The sequence below is a fragment of the Homarus americanus genome, unplaced genomic scaffold (genome assembly GCF_018991925.1).
Source record: "Homarus americanus isolate GMGI-L3 unplaced genomic scaffold, GMGI_Hamer_2.0 scaffold34360, whole genome shotgun sequence".
Classification (NCBI taxonomy): Eukaryota; Metazoa; Arthropoda; class Malacostraca; order Decapoda; family Nephropidae; genus Homarus; species Homarus americanus.
Window position 1 is genome coordinate 3,901,309 of NW_024739403.1, and position 19,146 is coordinate 3,920,454.

At 37.9% G+C, this 19,146-nt stretch overlaps 2 protein-coding genes across 7 annotated transcripts in view; one reads left to right on the plus strand and one right to left on the minus strand.

The window, feature by feature from the left end:
* The window catches only part of LOC121874540 (ankyrin repeat domain-containing protein 13D-like), a 47,531-nt gene extending 33,457 nt beyond the window's left edge, over positions 1-14,074 (plus strand). For 5 of the 6 annotated variants that reach the window (XM_042378712.1, XM_042378710.1, XM_042378711.1 and 2 more), the window contains one exon: positions 5-14,074. In XM_042378712.1, coding sequence (XP_042234646.1) covers positions 5-278 — 274 coding nt within the window. In that variant the 3' untranslated portion in view covers positions 279-14,074. The remainder of the gene's footprint in view (positions 1-4) is intronic. The other variant, XR_006090441.1, reaches the window with a different exon arrangement.
* On the minus strand, positions 7,995-9,302 carry LOC121874614. Its single transcript, XM_042378842.1, has 3 exons — positions 8,688-9,302; positions 8,304-8,563; positions 7,995-8,181 (listed from the first exon to the last, which is right to left on the minus strand). The coding sequence occupies exons 1-3, from the start codon at positions 9,300-9,302 to the stop codon at positions 7,995-7,997; spliced, it is 1,062 nt and encodes a 353-aa protein (XP_042234776.1).
* Positions 14,075-19,146: the final 5,072 nt, after the last annotated feature.

Consider the following 19,146-nt stretch of genomic DNA (forward strand, 5'->3'; position numbering starts at 1 on the left):
TCAGGGCCATAGAAGAATCCCTTGCTCTCAGCGTTGGGGCAAATATTCAACGACCCCCAGGTGCAGGGATGGCCGAATGTGGATTCCAAGCGGAACTTGAAGGGGACATAGCTGTACCAGGAGATTTGGCAGTCACCCCAGGAGGCAGTATACTGGACTCAGAGATGGCAATGGCACTCTCACTTTCACAGCGGCACCAAGAAGAGGAGGAAGCTCGTCGAAGGCAGGAAGAAGAAACACTGAAACGTATCCTTGAGCTATCTTTAACAGAAAAATAATATTATTTATGCTTTAGAAGAAATACTAAGAAAAAATACCTACTGCCATATTACACATTAAGAATAAATACAGTTTTGCTATTCTTTTAATGCAGATTAGTGTATGAAGAGATGATGATAATTTATTTGTTACTGGTACATGAAACTGGATTGATTAAAACTAAAAAGAAGGAAAAATTCATTTTGCTGTAGCATATCTTAAGCAACAATGAGACAATACTGCATTACATATAAATGTGATTACACACTCTGCAGAACCTAGTTTTTTTTTTCTGAACTGACAAAACTTGTGAGGTTTCAATTTTGGGGGGCCAATAATTGAGGGAGTTAAAAATGTGTGGGGTTTATAGGTTTTGAACATGTTCTCTGGCCAGAGACCACAAAGTGAGGTAAGTTGAGATGAAGTGCAGTAGTTATTGTGGATAGACTTTGCTGGCTCATAGTGCCTCTTCCTAGCATCTCTGTATGTCAAGATTGTTCTTAAAAAATTTTCAGCACGCATTAATGCTTTCTGTAAAGCACATTTTTTTTATAACAAAATTGTAACTGAAAGCGCCTAATACTTTTAGTTCAATCCTATCAACAGTGTATTAATATTTAATTGATATTCTCTATTCTTGCAGTGGCTAGTATGGAATTAGGGTGCTATTCATTTTAAATTGTTCCTTAGATTGTCATAGCATGGTGTTCTTTCTGTTTGGTAAAGTGCAGATGCAGTATAAATGATCTGCTTTTAAGTTAAATAAGTCAACTCTGCAAAATAGCCTTAACTCATGTCACTCATTTTTCTTTGCTCCTTTCCTTTGATGAGGAATTTGTTGTCCTCCCAGTTGGTGTATCATCTTCCTCTATCCTCCAAACTTAAATTAGTGGCTATTCCAAGGGCTTTTACAAACCAGTCCATGGTGTTGGTCACATGGACACAAATTCACAGATTACAGGAAATACAATTGGTATACTGTATATATCTCCTTCTCGGGATATATATATATATTAGAATCGGTTAGGTTATTACAGCAGACTAATAGGTAAAGTCCTGACAGTTGAAGCAGTTCAGTACTTTCTCAGAGGAGATTATATCCCAGAAGCTGTGGGTTACCAGTTCAGTACTGTAACTACCATAATGCTGCCATATGCACTATGCATGTACATATAGTTGTTTTCCCGTGAAAAAGAATCAAATTGTCTGCAAATGTAATAATTTTGTGATGACTGTGTCATGTAAGTATGCCCTTCAGCTTGAGCCTTCTTTGTGCAGTAAATATGACTCAGATTTTGAATTCAGTACCTTTAGGAAAACTTATAATATTTTTCTTAGAGAAATCTTTTACATCAATCAGTACAAGTTATTTATATTATATTCTCAAATTGGTATATTGCAATAGATACAAAAGAGTTTCAGGATGTGAAATCAAATTTAACCTTGAAAAACCTTGAAAATTTTATTTTTCATATGCATAAGTTACTCGATTGTGTATGAGGTGGGTACTGTACAGTACAAATTTTTCACTGTAGATAATGGCTCAGAGTAAAACTTGGTCTAGGGTAGCATATGGAAGGTATTGAGTATTTGAAAAATGGATTTGGTGTATTTTTTATTCTTTGTTCATTTGGCCAGAAATATTTTAGGCAATACAGCCTTGAGCTTATTATTTCAGTTTCATCTGTTGGGTTGTCATCCTTATTATCCTTGCTATAGGCAGCAAGGTATTGTGTTGCATATACAGTATTTTTTTTTTTTTATACATTTTATACCCCCATATAGGCTATATTATATAAGCAGATTTTATATTAATCAGAAATCATGTGATAATAATGATGTACTCATTACAGCAGTCCTCCATATGCCTGAATTCCCAAGATATCTGTGACACAAGCAAATAAGCTTTTTAATTTCAGAAACCCACTTACATAAGGTAAACACAAGCTAAATGTATTTGAGAAACTATTCTTGCTAAGTAGTGTTTCTTCATGTGTAACATCTTTCCTGATACAGTAGAACCCCAGTTATCCAGAGTCCAGGTAACCGGCAGATTCGACTAACCGGCACCAAAATGAAATAATAATAAAAATTCCTCCAAAATTAACTTGTCATAAGTTTGAATACCGCATGCAACGGGGATCTGCTGCCATATTTATTGTAATGATAAACAGTAAAATTGATTCATAGCATATCATAAAATACAATAGCACATATTTTATGTACATAAAATACCTCTTTCCACGCTCAAATCATCCTCTGGGAGATATGACACAGTGTGGATGCGGTGACAGTCAGTCACCCAGCTGACCCACAGACGTGTGGCTGTCGTGCTGCTCTGTGTGTATTCCATGACATCACATCATGGGAGGGATTGAGTGTGGCCACGCAGTTATAGCTTACCGCCTCCACAAACATATTCACTTCCCACACACACTATACACACCCAAGCTATTCATTTTTCATATTTTTTCTTTTTTCTAAGCCACATTAGAGAATTGTAAGGATTTTTCTACAACTTTTATAGTTTCATTACAAGTAACAATAATATACGAGGTGGCTGGGCTGACGATTTTGCTACACAGTTATAGCCCTTAGCCTTCACACATGCTTACTCCCCACACATACACACCCATGATCTTCATTTTTGGGGTTTAACTGTTTTATATTGTATTTTCTTTATTTTTAAGTGACATTGTATATATAGAGTCAAATAAGTGTTAAAGAAGTCAATTTTCTGCAAACCATGCATTTTCATGGGTTTTTAACTTTAAAAACAATTACGGTATATTAAATGCCAGGTAGCGACGTGTCCTCCTAATATTACGTATTAAGTAATTATTAGATGTTTTAATTGCCTGTATGTTGGCCTGGCAATTTATTGCCAGGCATTAACATACCTAGGTATAAAGCTGGACGTCGCATTCTGGACTACATCACAAAAACTGATTTTTAGAAAAAAACTGCATTTTCTCGAGCGAAAAATGGCAATTAAGGAACGCTCATGAAATATGCAGGATTTTGTGGAAAATCAGATTTCTGAAACATGAATTTGCAAGGTCAGCCTGTAGCATTGCACTAGGATTTATTGGGGATGCTTAGATTGAGGTTCAACTAACTAGAAATCTCTATCTGGCACCTCTCAATCTCCATAGGAGCTGGATAACTGTGATTCTACTGAAGTCTCTTTTTTGTGTGTATTTATTTAGCATTTTTATTATTACCTTTTAATTACATTAGAATTCAAACAAATTTGAAATAGCATACATAAACAGGTATGTCATTTCTTCATAATGTGACAAGCATTTGCATATGATATTGCATTAGCACTACAATTTTGTTGCAAAATATTGATCAGGATTAAAAAAAATTAGGATATCTGTACAAAAAAAAATTAATCTTTTAAAGTCTAATACAGGAGTGCTTTTATTTATGGAACATCATTTTATGAAAAATCACTTTTACCCCCCAAAAATTTTCAAGTGCTTCAGTATACAGTACAAAAAAAAATTTGAATTTTACAAAAAATTAACAGTAGTGCTAAAAATGCTTTATAATGAATGTGTCATTAAACATGAAAAATACTCATTGGCATCTGCAGTAAGAACAATTACATTTGTCTGGATCTCCAGTTATGAATCATCCTGTAGCAGTTGTCATATATTATTTTCCTACATTTTGCATTTTGATGCTAATTAAGGTATATACTGTACAAGAAATATTTTCTTAGGCAATCCCCGATCATAAATCATAAATAATTAGCTATATAAAGTATATCTGTCAACTTTTCCCTATACAGTGTTAACCAGATCACCTTCCTCATATTATTCAGGTTGGTTTGGGACAAACTTCTGCTGTTGATTGTACAAGAAAATTTAATGTTGGGATGGAACAAACAGACAGAGCAAAAATGTTTAAGAGATGATTGCCGTAATTAAAGATTAAGTTTTTCAAGTGGAACAGATTTAAGGAGTGTATGTGTTAGGTGGTTATATTATGGTGGAGTGTGATGTTGAAGTTGAAACAAAATTATTGTATATTTATATCATATACTACACGGTAGTTGTAATATTGAAAAGCATTATGTTGAAGTGAAGAGACTCATGGAGTTTGTACATAAGAGGGGTATAGCATGGCAGAATATGATGCTTGAGTAGGAAAGACTGAGTTGCTTCTGTAATATCCTCATTGGTCGGAACAATTGGTTCAGAGCGTTTCAAAGTTTGAGAGATAGTAGGGTATTGAGGCAAATTCTCTTATCCCTGAAAAAATCATACGTCTACGGAACCGGGCACTGATGAATGCTTCCGCATCTAAACTATGCATTAAGCACGGAGCACCTTTGCTATGGAGGTTTAACTGCAGTCAGACAGACACAGAGCTGTATTTATTTATGCAAATACCTGTACTGCTGTACATGTATAATTTATTGTAAATAAACAAAATATACTACTGTATTTGCTATACAGTACTGTACTGTATTCACCAGCAGATGTTATCATCTTGAGCTTGTGATGCAGGCAGGCCAAATAGTGATATGATACAGGATGGCCTGCTTTGTCCTGTACCAACAACTGTGGCAGGTGTTCCTAACTGTCACTCTCCTCTCCCTCCATGAAGGAGAGAGGCACCTCAGGAGTGACACGTGGAATTTCCAACGCCAACAAAGTGCTGGGTCATGGTGATGAACAGGATGATGATAAAGGTGGTAGGTCTGTCATATCTGAAATTGGGGGTTGTGGGCTGGGGCCAGAACCATTGTCACCACTGGTACTAGGCAAGCTGACATAGGAGACAGCACTAGGACACCTGTGGATTGGAGCAGGGACCTTGGAAAAGTAGTCCCCCATTCATACACTGGTTCATCTTGGTCCTCTTCTCCAATTCATCAGTAGTAACTGCTCTTATCCCCTGAAGGTTCTGGTTAAAGGAGATGGAATGGAAGATATCAGTGGTGGCGGTAAAATTCAGGAGGGCATCCAGGAGTGCCCTCACCCCTGTGAGATTTGTGGTGGGAACTTCCTCCACTTCTTCCTCTCTGTCGTCCTCTTTCCCTCCTATCCTTCTTCAGAGGATCTGATGACACCAGCTGCTATTTCCTCCTGGGTGAGAGCATCTTAGCCAACATCCACTTGCAACCTCTCACCCATGTCCTCCTTTAGCACAGCAGTGTCACCACTGTCACGGAAAAGAGTGTTGGCCTCTTTCACTTCGAAGCCCTCAAAGTCTGCATCCTCCTGCTGGTGTTGGGCAGCAAAAAGTTTACTCAAATGTTCTCAACACTTTTTAAATCATCTTTGGGGTGGGGGGGGTGCAAGTGCATTGTCATGGATGAGAAAGTCCTCGACTTGTTGGACTGCAGGGACAAAAACATAGTGGAACCAACCTTCAAATATTTCACAGGTGAATGGGTTTGAATTTGAGGGTGCCAGCTGCAAAATCATAATCATCTGTAGGTTATGCCAATACTGTACAACATTGAGAGAGGTAGGCAACAGGCTGGCGTGACTGCATTATGTAAGCAAAACGCTGGGAATTTAATACCACACAATTAATTTTTGGTCGAGTGTGCAATTTTTTATTCGTGGAAATTTATTACTTTAAAATAATGTTATATTAACCCTGTACCAAATGAACCTAAATAATATGGGAATTATGGTGAAATTGCATAATGTTCTATTAATGAGGTTGGAGGGAGTGGAAACTTAGTCCACCAGCCAACTGCTATACCTCCTACTACACACAACTTCCTCCTACCTTCTATTTCCTTATTTTATAGTTTTATATTATATTTTCTGAATTTTTAAGTCACATTAGAGCATTAAAATTATATTTAAACCACCTGCATGGTTTCATATGTAAATAAACACTGCAACAGCTAGCGCTCGGCCGCAAATTATGAATATTTGACCATATTTAAAAAAATAATAGAGGTAGTAATAAAGGTACCCACAAATTTGAGTACACAAATTTTTATTTCACTGATCAAAATTTCACTGTATAAATTGATTTCCTTTCTATAATTGGAGATATGAGGTGCTTGGGACCCCAGCACTAGGAGGGTCAGAATGGAGTTATTTATACCACTACAGTATATTCATCCACCCTTCCTCTATCCCCTGTGTGAGTCAGGGAACATATCGTGGACCTGTTTGATTAAAAGTCATAATTTTTTTTTTTTATCCTTTTCATCTTTATCATTATTACTGTAGTAAACTTCCTGTAATCTGGACTAATGGGTTAAGGCCTGTCTGGTTTGGCTAAAATTCCTGGTTGGGCAGTGATCTGTATTGTCTATATTGCAAGGTGGATAATTTTAGAGGGTGGGAGATTTCTGACTCAAGCTTCCTAAGAACACTGAACCTACTATAATTTTTTAGCCCAAAATTAACACCCTCTGAGTTTTTATATGCCATATGAACATTTATTATTTTTTAACTGCTTAGGGTTTTAACATCAGTGGGAAAAAGTTAATTTTATCTCAGTCTTTCATATGCTCTTAACAGCTTGGTGCTGGCTCTCGGTACAAATTTACTTGGCAAGTCAACAAGCAGCTGGTGTTGCTGGGAGTTCTCATACATCTGGCAGCAGTTTTTACTATCGTGGCTGTCACACTCGGCTCCATTCAAGCCTCGTACCCCGAAAATATCTCCATGTGATGACCCATATGATAAGGAATTTTGTTTTTTATATGTAATGTACCTGTGTATACTGTATATTTATTTAAAGAAACTTGGATAAAGTATTCAGGATTATTTGGGTAAAAAATGGTGTTTCTAACTTAATTAGAAGTGATTTTATAGAGTCCGGTAAAAACATTTTGTACATTTTTTCATAAGGGAATTGAGTTCCTATATTTTATGTCTCAATATATATTTTTAAGTATCTTTATTGAAACACCCTTGTAGAGAATTTGTTCGGGATCATTATGGTACTAAATTCATCTTTCAAACACAATTAGAACAGATTCTGTGGATAAAAGTTTATAAACTTTTTTGGTCGGCATAAATATTTGTACTCATGGCTGTGGCATAATATAATGGGAGTGATAATAGAATTGTACAAAGTAGAAAAGTGTTTCATGTGATATACATTATTATTGCTCTATAATATGCTTACTATAAAAAATAGAAGTACATAGTACATGTTAATAATAAATTACTGTACAGTACTTATTAATTATTAACTTACTATGAGGCAGTTGAGGCAGGAAGTGATTGTACAACACTCACAATGTATGTTACCAAAGGTGGAGAGCAGGTTATGTTTTCACTACTAATTTCATTAACTGTACAGTATGTACTGTGCACAATTTATATATTTTAGACACTTCACTTTAGTGCTTCTCAGCAACCACCTGCACCACAGTGGCAGTGCCCGCTTACATCAACTTTCCCTCATACAGTAGGCTCTCATATTTGAACACCTATTTAGACTAAAAACCTTGCGAAATTCAAATCATCCAAATTTAAATACGACTTTCTATGGAGAAAATTTATTTGAGTCTGTTACTTTCGATGTTTGGCTAAATTTTGCCTTATTTACCCTACTTTTGGGGTGAATTACTACCTGTATTAAAGCAACATCCTAATAAACCAACAAAAATAACACAGATAAAGTTAAATAAAAACTAAAAGCAACACAGAAAAAGTTTATTAAAGAAAAAAACACAAACCGAAAACACAGCAATGATGGGCTTGGGTGGATGGTGGGTTGATTCCGAGGCTAGAGGTGGGTTAGTTGGATGAGGGCCCATCCTGGGCCACATCCAAAAATCCTTCAAAGTTTAAGTCATTCTCGAGTGATTCAACATCTGCCGTTGCAGCATCCTCGGCCCCATCTGCTACGCGAATGTTCTGGATTGCGTCGGCTACATCCTGGCGACGTCGGAAGAATCCTGTTATCTCAGACTGTTGTTTTTCCCTGATTTGCAGTTGTAAATATCCATGGGAATATCATTGAGACTCTCAAGGTGGGGCAATGCATTTTGTAGTTAAGGGGCATCTTGAGTTAATTTCTGAAGTGATTCTTTCATGTCACTTCACTCTGCGGGAATCTTTGCCAGCTTGGCAGTGGTCAATTTTTCAATCACGTCCAGTTGTCCTTCTTCGTCTGAACTAGAATCAGAATCATTTGCAAGCATCTCAATTATGTTTTCCTCATAATTAAAAGTCACAAGGTTCGTAACAGTGTCCTCAATGACCTCAGTAAATTCACCACCTACACGCCTTACTGATACAACTGTGTCTGCTAACAGTGAAATGTTGTCTAGCTGCTGTGCTCCTGAGGCACCTCCACACTCGACCTTGAGATGAGGGAAGAGTGGTGTCCAAACGTGTGTGACTATTGGAACATTGATCTCATGCCATGAATCAACCATTTTTGTGAACAGCATTGCGAATATTAAATTTTTTCCAAAATTGCTTAACAGTTAGGATATGGGCAGGGGTGGAAGACGGTCCTTGGGTGGAAGACGGTCCTTGGGTGGCAGAAGATGGTCCAGGTGTGACAGACTCGTTCTCATCTTCACTCTCAATATCACTAACTGCAGCAATTTGTAGCAGTTCAACTTGGCTGTCAGTTTCATGGCGCATTTGGTAGTGAACGGTGCGGTAGTACATGAGCTTAACATTGGCTATCAGTTCTTGATCCAGCGGCTGTATCTTTGAAGTTGTGTCCGCTGGAAGGAAGCACATTTGTACGTTGGGGTGGAAGTCTACCAAATACCTAGCATGACCAGGCGCATTGTCCATGAATAACAACACCTTCAAATCTAGATTCTTATGCCTACAATGTGCCCTTGCATCAGGGATAAAATACTTCTCAAACCACTTCTTTGACAGATTTTTGTCCATGTAACCTTTGGCAGTCTTCTCCCAATACACATTAAGCTTATTCATATCTTGATTCCTGTGCGCATGTGAACCAGACGCATTGCAAGTGAATAACACACTGAATCTATCCCTTGCAAGTGTGGTGCCTTTTGCTTGTTTCTCTGTTTTGTGCATGTACGTGGTAGTAGCAAACATACCAACAATTATCATACCCTATTTCCCACCTCAATAAATTCCTCTTCCTTTTCTTTCTGCTCTCTCTATTTTGGGAGTGACTGCTATGATTTCCACCTTGTTGAAAGGAACACCATCATAGAACAGATCTGGTAAGGCAGCTAGAATAAATGTATGGCAGCCTGTGAGGAAGATTCTGTGTTTAATCCTGTCACACACCTGTACTATAGCAAGAAGGACTTAGAAGAGTAAATAAAATAGCAGACCAGTTTACTCATTTGGAATGCTGTAAGAATTGTTGAACCTGTTAATGTTATATAAAAGTTAACAATTGTTTTAAGTAGAGCTATTTACTGCCTCTTATCTTTGTATGTCTCCCTATTTACAGTTTATTGATATCTCTGTCTTACCAACAAAACCAGGCCTGAGAAGAAACTTAAATGTGGCTATTTATCCACAACTTATTTCGTGTAGTACAGTAATTCTTAAAGAGGAGTGGAGTAGTTTTATAAAACTAGAATTATATACAAAACTGTCATATACGGTATTTAGATGCGTATAGAATATAAATGTAAAGAATAGATATTTTGGGAAGTAGAACAATAATACTAAATATAGTATGGCTGAATATGCAAAGTATTCTGAAAGAGGTTATATTGGTAGTATAGTATTTTAAATTGTGACTAAGAACTGTTGAAAGAATAATGCAAATACTGCACAATAGGGAAGTGCATACAGCATAGGCTCATAGAGGGTTGTAGGAAAGAATGGCGCATTATACTACGTGATGTCACAGAAAAATTCTAACCAATTATATTGTTTCTCACTTTTTTCCTATGCCACTCCTCTGCAAGGGTCTCTAGATATGGCAGATATCTGTGTATATATTTGCATGTGCGTATGATTCTTGGGGGCATGATAGCTCACATACATAGTAATCAATTTTAACCTAACATAATACTGTATGTAGATGCCTATACTGTATATCTTAACAGGATTTCATTGAGTTCTATTTTTTGTATATTCTCTTACTGTGTATTTTCCGGAGTTCTTGCCTCTTGGACATTGCAGCCGTTAGGGTGTATGGTCGTTTCCAGTTGCACACATTATACTGTAATGGCAGACCCTTAGGAAAAGAGGGTAGCTAAAGTTTAAAGCTGGTTGACGAGCTCACAGTACGGTAGAATATAAGAAATCTGTATTTCTAGAAACTACAAATATAAACTTCCCAAAGCTGTGTTTCCTGGTACTGTATATTCAAGAATTGCTTGCTCTATTTTCCTTGTTCTGTTATAGCCCATACTACCACATAGTCATTCTCTCAACCTGAATTATTGTCAGTAAGCCTCCATGGTTTTCACAGTTGTTACTGATACATTGCTCTAATATCTTTACCTATTATACATACAAAAAAGCATATTAGTGATAGTTCTAAGTTTAATATGCAAGGAGGAATTAAATTACACTGCTAAAATATAGAAAAGAAGATATATTGTATGTAGAATGTTAAAATCTTTCAAAAATCACTTATGGATGACATGACAACAGTATATACAGTATTTAGTATGAAAAGTTGTTCAAATTCTACACTGAAAATGAATTTGATAAAGCCATTGCCAATCATAAATCAGTGCATGAAGCTTGATAAGCTGACCTTAGTAAACTTAAGTTTTGTCTCGGTTGTTTAAGCATACAGGTACTTTTGGGGAGTAGAAACAAAGAATTATTTTGGTAAGAACTTTATAGTACAATAATTGCAATGACTGTATTTTACATCCAGTATTTTATAAATTATATACAAATATTCATATGTACAGTGCTACAGTATTAAAAACAAATATCATTAAGAACCGTCAAAAGGTATATAAAACATTGTAAGGCATACAATGTGGAAACAACACTGTGGCTCAAAATTCTAAAATCTGTGAAAATCCCAACTCTGCACATTGCTTGGTCTTAAGGATTTTGGATATTCAATTGTATTTAAAAAGAAATTCATTCATATGAAAATGGATATTGGGAAGCAACCAATAAAAACATTTTCAGAATTTCTTACTTCGTGTAGTTATCTTGTCATTTATTTACCAGCTCACAAGCTATTTTGATGTTTGTCACTTTTCCAACTCTCCATCTTGAGAAGACCATGTAGAATTAGAAGAAAAAATAAATTATAAGAACTTTCTGAAGGTAGTTGTGAATTAGGGACAAAAGATTATGAAGTGCAGCTGGTTTGGACGAATGGAAAAGATAAACTTAATGAGTTTTAAAATATAAAATACTTAGGGCTGCACTGTACTGTACTGTACATGAACACGTAAATAGAGATATGGGTTATACCATGGCAATACATTTATACAGTACAGTAATTAGTTTAATGTATATTTGGTAGTTATATGAAATGTCCCATATTCTTGGAGTTTGGGGATGGAATTATTCCACATTGACACAAAAATTACTTGGGATCAAATAGCGACACTTTATTACTACCAAATGTGGCTGTTTGTTATTCTATAGTACTGTGTTTGGTAAAACTTGTGCAAGGAAATTATTAAAATTCTTTGAAGACACCTATAAATTGCATTAACTAGGTGGTAATTTTCCCAGCAGTGATAGAAGTTTGCTGACGATAGACAATAAATATTCTCTGCTCAATAGAAATTCCTTCAGTTACAATAATCTGTGTATTTATGTAACCATGAATGCTTAGTGTCAAAACTGCCTAGTACTCTGCTGCAAATTATCCTGTTGCAGATGCCAGCTTGTAAATGTACCCTAGCCTGTGCACTAGAGTATCTTAGTGCAGCTGTTGTGTGCTGTTGTCTTTTAGGACCCCATCTGATGTCAACTGCTTCTATATTGTGTCACATCTGTGTCTGTTAAGGTCTCTATCTGATGTTAAATGCATCTGCATGCTATTACATCTTTCTTTGTACAAGCTAAAGTTATCAGCTGACGAGACATGCTTTTGCATTCTGTCACATCAGGCATTTGGATACTGACAGTGTCTTTTATTATATTTATGTAGCTCCAAACCCTGCCATATGGTATCATTTGGGGTCCACTCATCCTTTGAACAATTCATTCGCTCATAGTTATTATATGCTACCACCTGACCCTGTTGAATATGGTATCTATTCTATTATATACAGGTATGTATAATTATTATTTTACATCATATTTCATCCCAACCCTTTTATAGTCATATGATGCTCAATCATGTATCATTTCAAATTTTGCCTTGTATTAATCCTTTCCAATTCTTCATCATCTATATCAGTTCAGTGTATTGTATATATTTGCATAGCTTGCTTCATAGATCAGGTTCCTCAATAAAGTCAACATCTGTGATTTAACATTACGTACTGTATATGCTCAGATGCTCTTCATGAACAGAAAATTGATTTGTTGTTTCCATGCTTATTAGACTAAATTCAATGGATTTGAAAAAATCTGAATAATGTAATTCTGAATGGAAATGTATCTACAATATCTGGAAGTTAATCTGCCACTCTTATGATACAGTATCTGTAATGTGCCAGTTTTGGTCTGTTTGTTGATGTTGGCAGGTGACTTAAGGTTTTTACCACGTTCCATAACAATGAAGTTCTAAAGTTTTTCTTGAAAAGTAGTCATTGTAGTCTTGCTTATAGACATATGCCCATAGAATTTTACCATTTTTAATCAAGTGTAATACTGTACAGTATAAGCATGCAAATACTTATGGTGTACCATATGATAAGTGAACTTCTTATTTCTCATATCACACTTTTATACTGGGTGTTTATATTATGCAGTGAAAATGTATGCTAAAGGTTTTGATATGTTATCAAATAATTTTTTTCTTGAGTGCAGTATATTTTTTTGAAGTATGTTGGCTGCGTCAAGAGGTACTCGTGTAGTTTGTCCATCTTGTAGATAAGACCATATATACTTACTGTTCTGTAATACTAACCCAGTAAATATAGAAATACTGTATAATTTCAGTACTCATCCTGCTCGTATCATCACGAGGGACGTTGTACTTGGGAATCATCATCATATATGTAAAACCTATTTTTGTACACAAGGATGGACACCTCTTTTGGAAATCCATATGCCTATGGATAATACATGTTGTTGCATTGGTCTGCAGCATTTATGGTTAAAATGTATGGTAATATATAATCTTTTTTTACATTTAATTTAAAAGCCTGTTAGGAAAGCATAAGGGGTCAAAGTACTTAATAAATTGCAATTCGTAAGGTATATTGTGATTCATGGTAAAGCAAGTGATAACATTGTCTTGAGATACCTCAGTTTTATACACAAGTATAGAAAAAATGAATGACCACGATGAAAGCAATATATGCAATATAGTATAAAGTATTCCTTGAGAGGTAGCTATGAGTATTACTTAAGTCCAGAAGAAAATATTCAAAGGAAGTTATTTTGTGTTTCATGCTCTAGTTCATAAATGATAGCATGGGCATGTAAGTGGACATTATGTTTCTTTGTTCAAGAAATGTTAAAGATGGAGAAGTAAGTTGCAGGTGATAACTTATTTATTTGGTAAAAAAAAAAAAAAATTTACACTGTGTTACTAAATGATATTACATATTGATTCTTATTTAAACCTTCCACTGCTTGTACTTGCTCATGTTCTAGAGCAATGTAAGTGATCAGTTACAGTATATGTACTTCTAAGAGACATACTTTGAGCAAGAGTTGTGTACAGAAAAGAGTGTGACAATATGAAAGTATTGAATCATAAATTATTCGCAGTTGCCTTGAAATAAAGCATCTACTGCCAAATATACTCCACCTTCATACTGTGAATTTTATTTACCTCAATTAATACCATAACTGTAAACATCTTTTATGAAAGATATTTTATCTAGATGGCCCTTCCACCAGGCAGTTCATGCAACATACAGCTTTTTGAAACCACAGGTTTGAACTCCAGGTAATCTGGAGACCGTTAGCTGGGGCCCTTCACCTGCGAGTAGTCAAATGATTAGAAAATTCCAGCATGCTGGGATCAAGAACAGCAGCGTTTGGTTGGCTAAACGCTGATTTTCAATCAGCTTGTGGATCAGGAGAGTGATATGCTCCTGTGATTTTGTAGGGTGCCCCCTAACATCCCCCCTTTGTGATTCAGGGTGCTAGGATGTTCACAGGGATCTAAAGCTTTCTGGCGGCTGTTGTAGGTGCAGGAGGCATAGCAGGCTGAGATATGGATGGTGCGGCCGCTACAGGTGACTACACCTGAAAAGATATTGTCTTCAAGAGGAGGAAGAGATGATATTGCAGTCTCAGGAGTAGCAGGAACCGGAGCAATTGCTGTCACAACACTCTGGTAGATAGTTCCAAGAATTCACAATTCTCACTCCAAAAAAGTTTGCCCTTACAGTTTTCTGGACCTGCGGCTTCTTCAATCTTGAGCTGTGACCCCTTGTGGGGCAAGCGTCTGCCAGCTCCAAGTAAGGACACTCGACTGAGTACTGTAGTGCCCCTTGAGATGCTTATACACCTCAATTAGGTCGCCCCTTGCCCGTCTGTAGTATAAGCTAGGCAAGTTCAGGCACTCCAATCTCTCAGGGTAGTTGAGGTGCCGAATTGCAGGAACCAGTCTGGTGGCCCTCCTTTGAACATTTTCAACCAACTGACAGTCCCTAGCATATCGCCACCCCTTGGATTCTCCCTTTCAAGTTTGTCATTATTTTAATGAAAGGAAGGACTCACTCACTCCCTGGGTGATTCATTCTCTTTTTATAGAGGATTCCTCCTCTCTCAGAGGGACTATCCCTGTTTACACTGATGGCTCTACGTTGAATGCGGAGTGGGTTTTGGAGTAGTCTTTCCCAAATTCTGTCAGACGGTAGTCTCCACACTATAGGATTTATTTCTTATCCTCACTCACTAGTGTGATCCGGAGAGGGCGAGGTTTGTTCCCCTGCTTTTGTCCGAGCTTTCTCACGTCCTGAGGGGGCTGACATTTTCATAGCCTATGTATAAATACTGTATTTTCAAACTCTATCCTATCACATGTTTTCCTACTCTCAGTTTCCTCCGACTGGCTCTCAGGGACTCCAAGCACTATTACTCTGTATGTTGTTCCTGCATTCGAAATGTTCCCCCGTTCCCCCTCTCTCTTATCAGTTGGTCTACTAGTTGCCATCTCTTCAACACATTTCTGCAGAGTCCCTCGCTGCTGAAGGACCTGTTTGGATCCTGCATTACTCACTGTCACTTTCTGTAGCCCTGCTAAAGCCTGAGCATAACTCTTCTTCACTATTCCCTCTATTTTATCAGCTACTTCCCCAGTCTTAGTGAGGATCTCTTTCTCAACTTGCTCTAGTTTGGTAACCAACAAGGATCCAGCTTCATCTAATTTCGTATTCCTTTGTGATCTGCAATAGCCTCGTCTACTTTGGTTATGTTAACTCAGATGTTCCTAGATTATGTTTAAGGACCAATTATATTATAACACTTCATTGTCATGAGATCGGCAGGGGCGGATCCAGGGGGGTACTTTTTCTTTAATGCAGTATTGTACTCAGGCGTTTTTGTGGAGTAAAAAGTAATTACTATTAACCTCAGAATATCTAATATCAAGTGCACAATGCCTCAAAATACCCTTGATATTGGCCAGATTTAAAAAATTCTTGGGGGCGGGAGGCTTACAGCGCCCCCTCCAACCCCCCAGCTGGGTAGGCTTGCTGTGCTCTCCATGTTCCACCACCTACAACTTCATGGACCTGTAGTAGATACTCTCCCCTACAACCGCTGGTTGATCACTTGCCGTCCGCTTACAAGCCAACCAGCGCGGTGAGTTCCAAATGTGATGGGCCTCACTTTCGGACTGCGCGGTGAATGGCCCATTACCGCCTTCACCTCAGCCAATCAGCAGCACCGCTCACTTCACACCTCTCAACCTGATCCGGCAGAATCATATAAATACCTCCCAGCCTCGCTCTTGCATCTCGACTTCGAGAACGGGGACGAACAGGGCTACAATCGAGCATTTTCCCCAGAGGAACTTTCCTTTGCTATTAATAAGGGCAAGGGCTCTACTCCTGGACCTGACGGTATACGATACGAGATGATTAAGCACCTTGACCAGGGAAACCTGGACAAATTGCTAGAAGTGTACAATGAGATCTGGACGTCCAGAACGTTTCCAAACTCATGGCACTTTGCCCATGTCGTACCGATCCCGAAGAGGGACAAATGCCCGAACAACACCAACTCATTCCGTCCGATTTCGCTCACAAACTGTCTGTGTAAGGTCATGGAACGTATGATAAAGCGTAGACTAATGTATTTTTTGGAAAGTAACAACTTATTGAATGATCGACAGTGTGGTTTCCGCCAAGGTAGAAGCACATTAGATCATTTAATAAGTCTTGAAACTGACATCTCAAAAGCTCTTTGCAGTAAAGAAACATTAATTGCAGTATTCTTAGACATAGAAAAAGCTTTCGACATGGCATGGCGGACTGGCCTCATGATGAAGCTCCACGCCTTGGGTCTGAGATGTAATTTGCCAATTTTTATTAGAAATTTTTTGCAAGACAGGACTTTTTCCGTCAAATTAAAAGGTAACGTAAAGTCAGACACATTTGTCTTTGAAAATGGAGTTCCACAAGGTAGCGTTTTGGGCCCAATTTTATTCCTTATAATGATTAATGATTTCCTATCACCAGCCCCCAGCTTAAGTTGTAACGGGCCGTGTTTCCTCTTTTCAATAATTTACCATCCAGCTATTCTTTTCAATGAGTATCCGGTTTTATATACTTATCCTTCTTCAATTCTTTACATATATATCCTTATTCTTCTATAAGTAGCTTGTATGCTTCTCTGCTTATATTTTCCAAGTCAATGTTCTTTCTTTTCATTTCCTGTCATATATTATGATCTCATCCATATATTTTGTTCTAGTTATATTCTAAACCATGGATTAACATGGGAAACCATGTCTTTGATATTACCACACTTATTATACTTACAACGGTAGCCTGCCACCACCCAGGATTTTCTAGAATATAACATCTCTTAGTTAACTGTTAGGTAGCGAGCTTCTAGGCACGTGAGTTAGTTATTTTCTGAGAACCAATGTGGGAAAGGATAGAGTGGTGATACTCGTAGACGTAGATTACCAATTCAATATTTATTAACACAGTGATTGGATAAGATGCATCTTAGATTCACTCAGACAAAACAGAACTGCAATTTGTTTCTTAAGTCATCAAACACTTCAATGAAATTTTTAACCACACCCTGCAAAATACAGTGTACTTAGCAAATGCTGCAGCTTCTGAAAATGTGGGTGGAGCGGGTTTATTACTAAGAGCAGAGACGTTACCGAGAACAAATTCTGGCTTGAATGTCATGTACACTAATACCGACACGTTCCTTGATAAGAGGGAGGAGTTTGAAACACTACTAAGAGTACACCAACCAGATATTGTAGGAGTTGTAGAACTGTTGTACAAGAACAGGAGAATCGACCCAGAGGAATGTGAGTTCAGTATTGCTGGATATGACTCATTTACGAACCTAACTCAAGAATCCTGCAGGAGGGGTGTGGTTATCTACGCTAGGCAAGACCTTAGAGCCAGCCAGGCGAGGGTACAGGGAGAGGATGTCTTTGAAGAGTCCAAGTGGTGTAAAATTAAATTAAAGGGAGGGGACTTACTTATCGTCGGGTGTATCTACAGATCCCCGAACTGTGGCCCACTAAATCAAAGGAACTTAAGAACCTTAATAAACAATGCGGCGATGCTCAACCCCAGCCACCTCCTTATCATGGGGGACTTTAACTATGGCGACATCGACTGGAGAAACGAGTCAACCCCGAATGACTTGAATAATCCTGCTACTCTTTTTGTAGAAACTCTGAGAGATAATTTTCTGTTCCAACATGTGAGAGACCCGACACATTACAGAGGGGAACAAACACCCAAGCCACTTGACCTCATCATAACAAACGAGGAGGGTATGGTGGCCAAACTGGAACACCTTGCCCCAGTTGGCACCAGTCACCATACAGTGTTGTCATTCAGATTTAACTGTTACCTAGTTCAAGATAAGGCCAGGCCAAGGTGCAAATATTACAAGGGAAATTACAATGGGATGAGGGAAGAGATGAGGGGTATCAACTGGCCTGACTTATTAAGGTACAAGAACGCAGACACTACGCTGAATATCATAACTAGTAAAATGACCCATTTGATCGATAAATATATACCCAAGACCAAACCCAGTGCTTCTAGGAATACGAGGGGATCCCTACACATGAACCATGCGGCGGTCGACAAAATTAAGAAGAAAACCCAGAAATTCAAGACGTGGGTTGGGTCAAACGATGAGCAAGACAGGAGGATGTATGCAAGAGCCAGAAACCAAGCAAAGATAGAGTGTAGGAGGGCTGAAAAGGAGTTCCAAAGGCTGGTTGCACGCGAGGTCAAGTCAAACCCAAAGGCGTTTTACCGCTATGCAAAGTCGAAATTGAAAACGCGAGTAGGAGTATCAGACCTGAGGCTTGAAGATGGTAGTTACGCAGATTCTGACCAGGATAAAGCTGAGGCATTGAACAGCTTCTTTTCCTCAGTGTTCACAAGAGAGGATGCAACTAACCTTCCTGCGTTTGAGGACAGACGGTTCGACACAGCACTGACCCACATTGTGTTCACAGAAGAGGGTATTAGAAATAAACTGTCCAGGCTAAAGGTCCATAAGAGTCCTGGACCTGACATGGTGCATCCTAGAGTGCTAAGGGAGCTGTGCAACGAGCTTGCAGAGCCCCTGAAGATTCTGTTTTGTAAATGCCTGGATGAACAAATGGTCCCCAGTGAATGGAAAGTGGCTTATGTGAGTCCTATCTTCAAGAAGGGCGATA

What these genes read in the sequence shown, in the direction of transcription:
- LOC121874614 (XM_042378842.1), bottom strand. Translation starts at nt 9,302, where the DNA reads ATGATAATTGTTGGTATGTTTGCTACTACCACGTACATGCACAAAACA. An exon ending in CCCCTGCCCATATCCTAACT is followed by an intron (nt 8,564 to 8,687) that starts GTTAAGCAATTT and finishes CCTCATCTCAAG; the next exon opens with GTCGAGTGTGGAGGTGCCTC. An exon ending in CTGGCAAAGATTCCCGCAGA is followed by an intron (nt 8,182 to 8,303) that starts GTGAAGTGACAT and finishes ACTGCAAATCAG; the next exon opens with GGAAAAACAACAGTCTGAGA.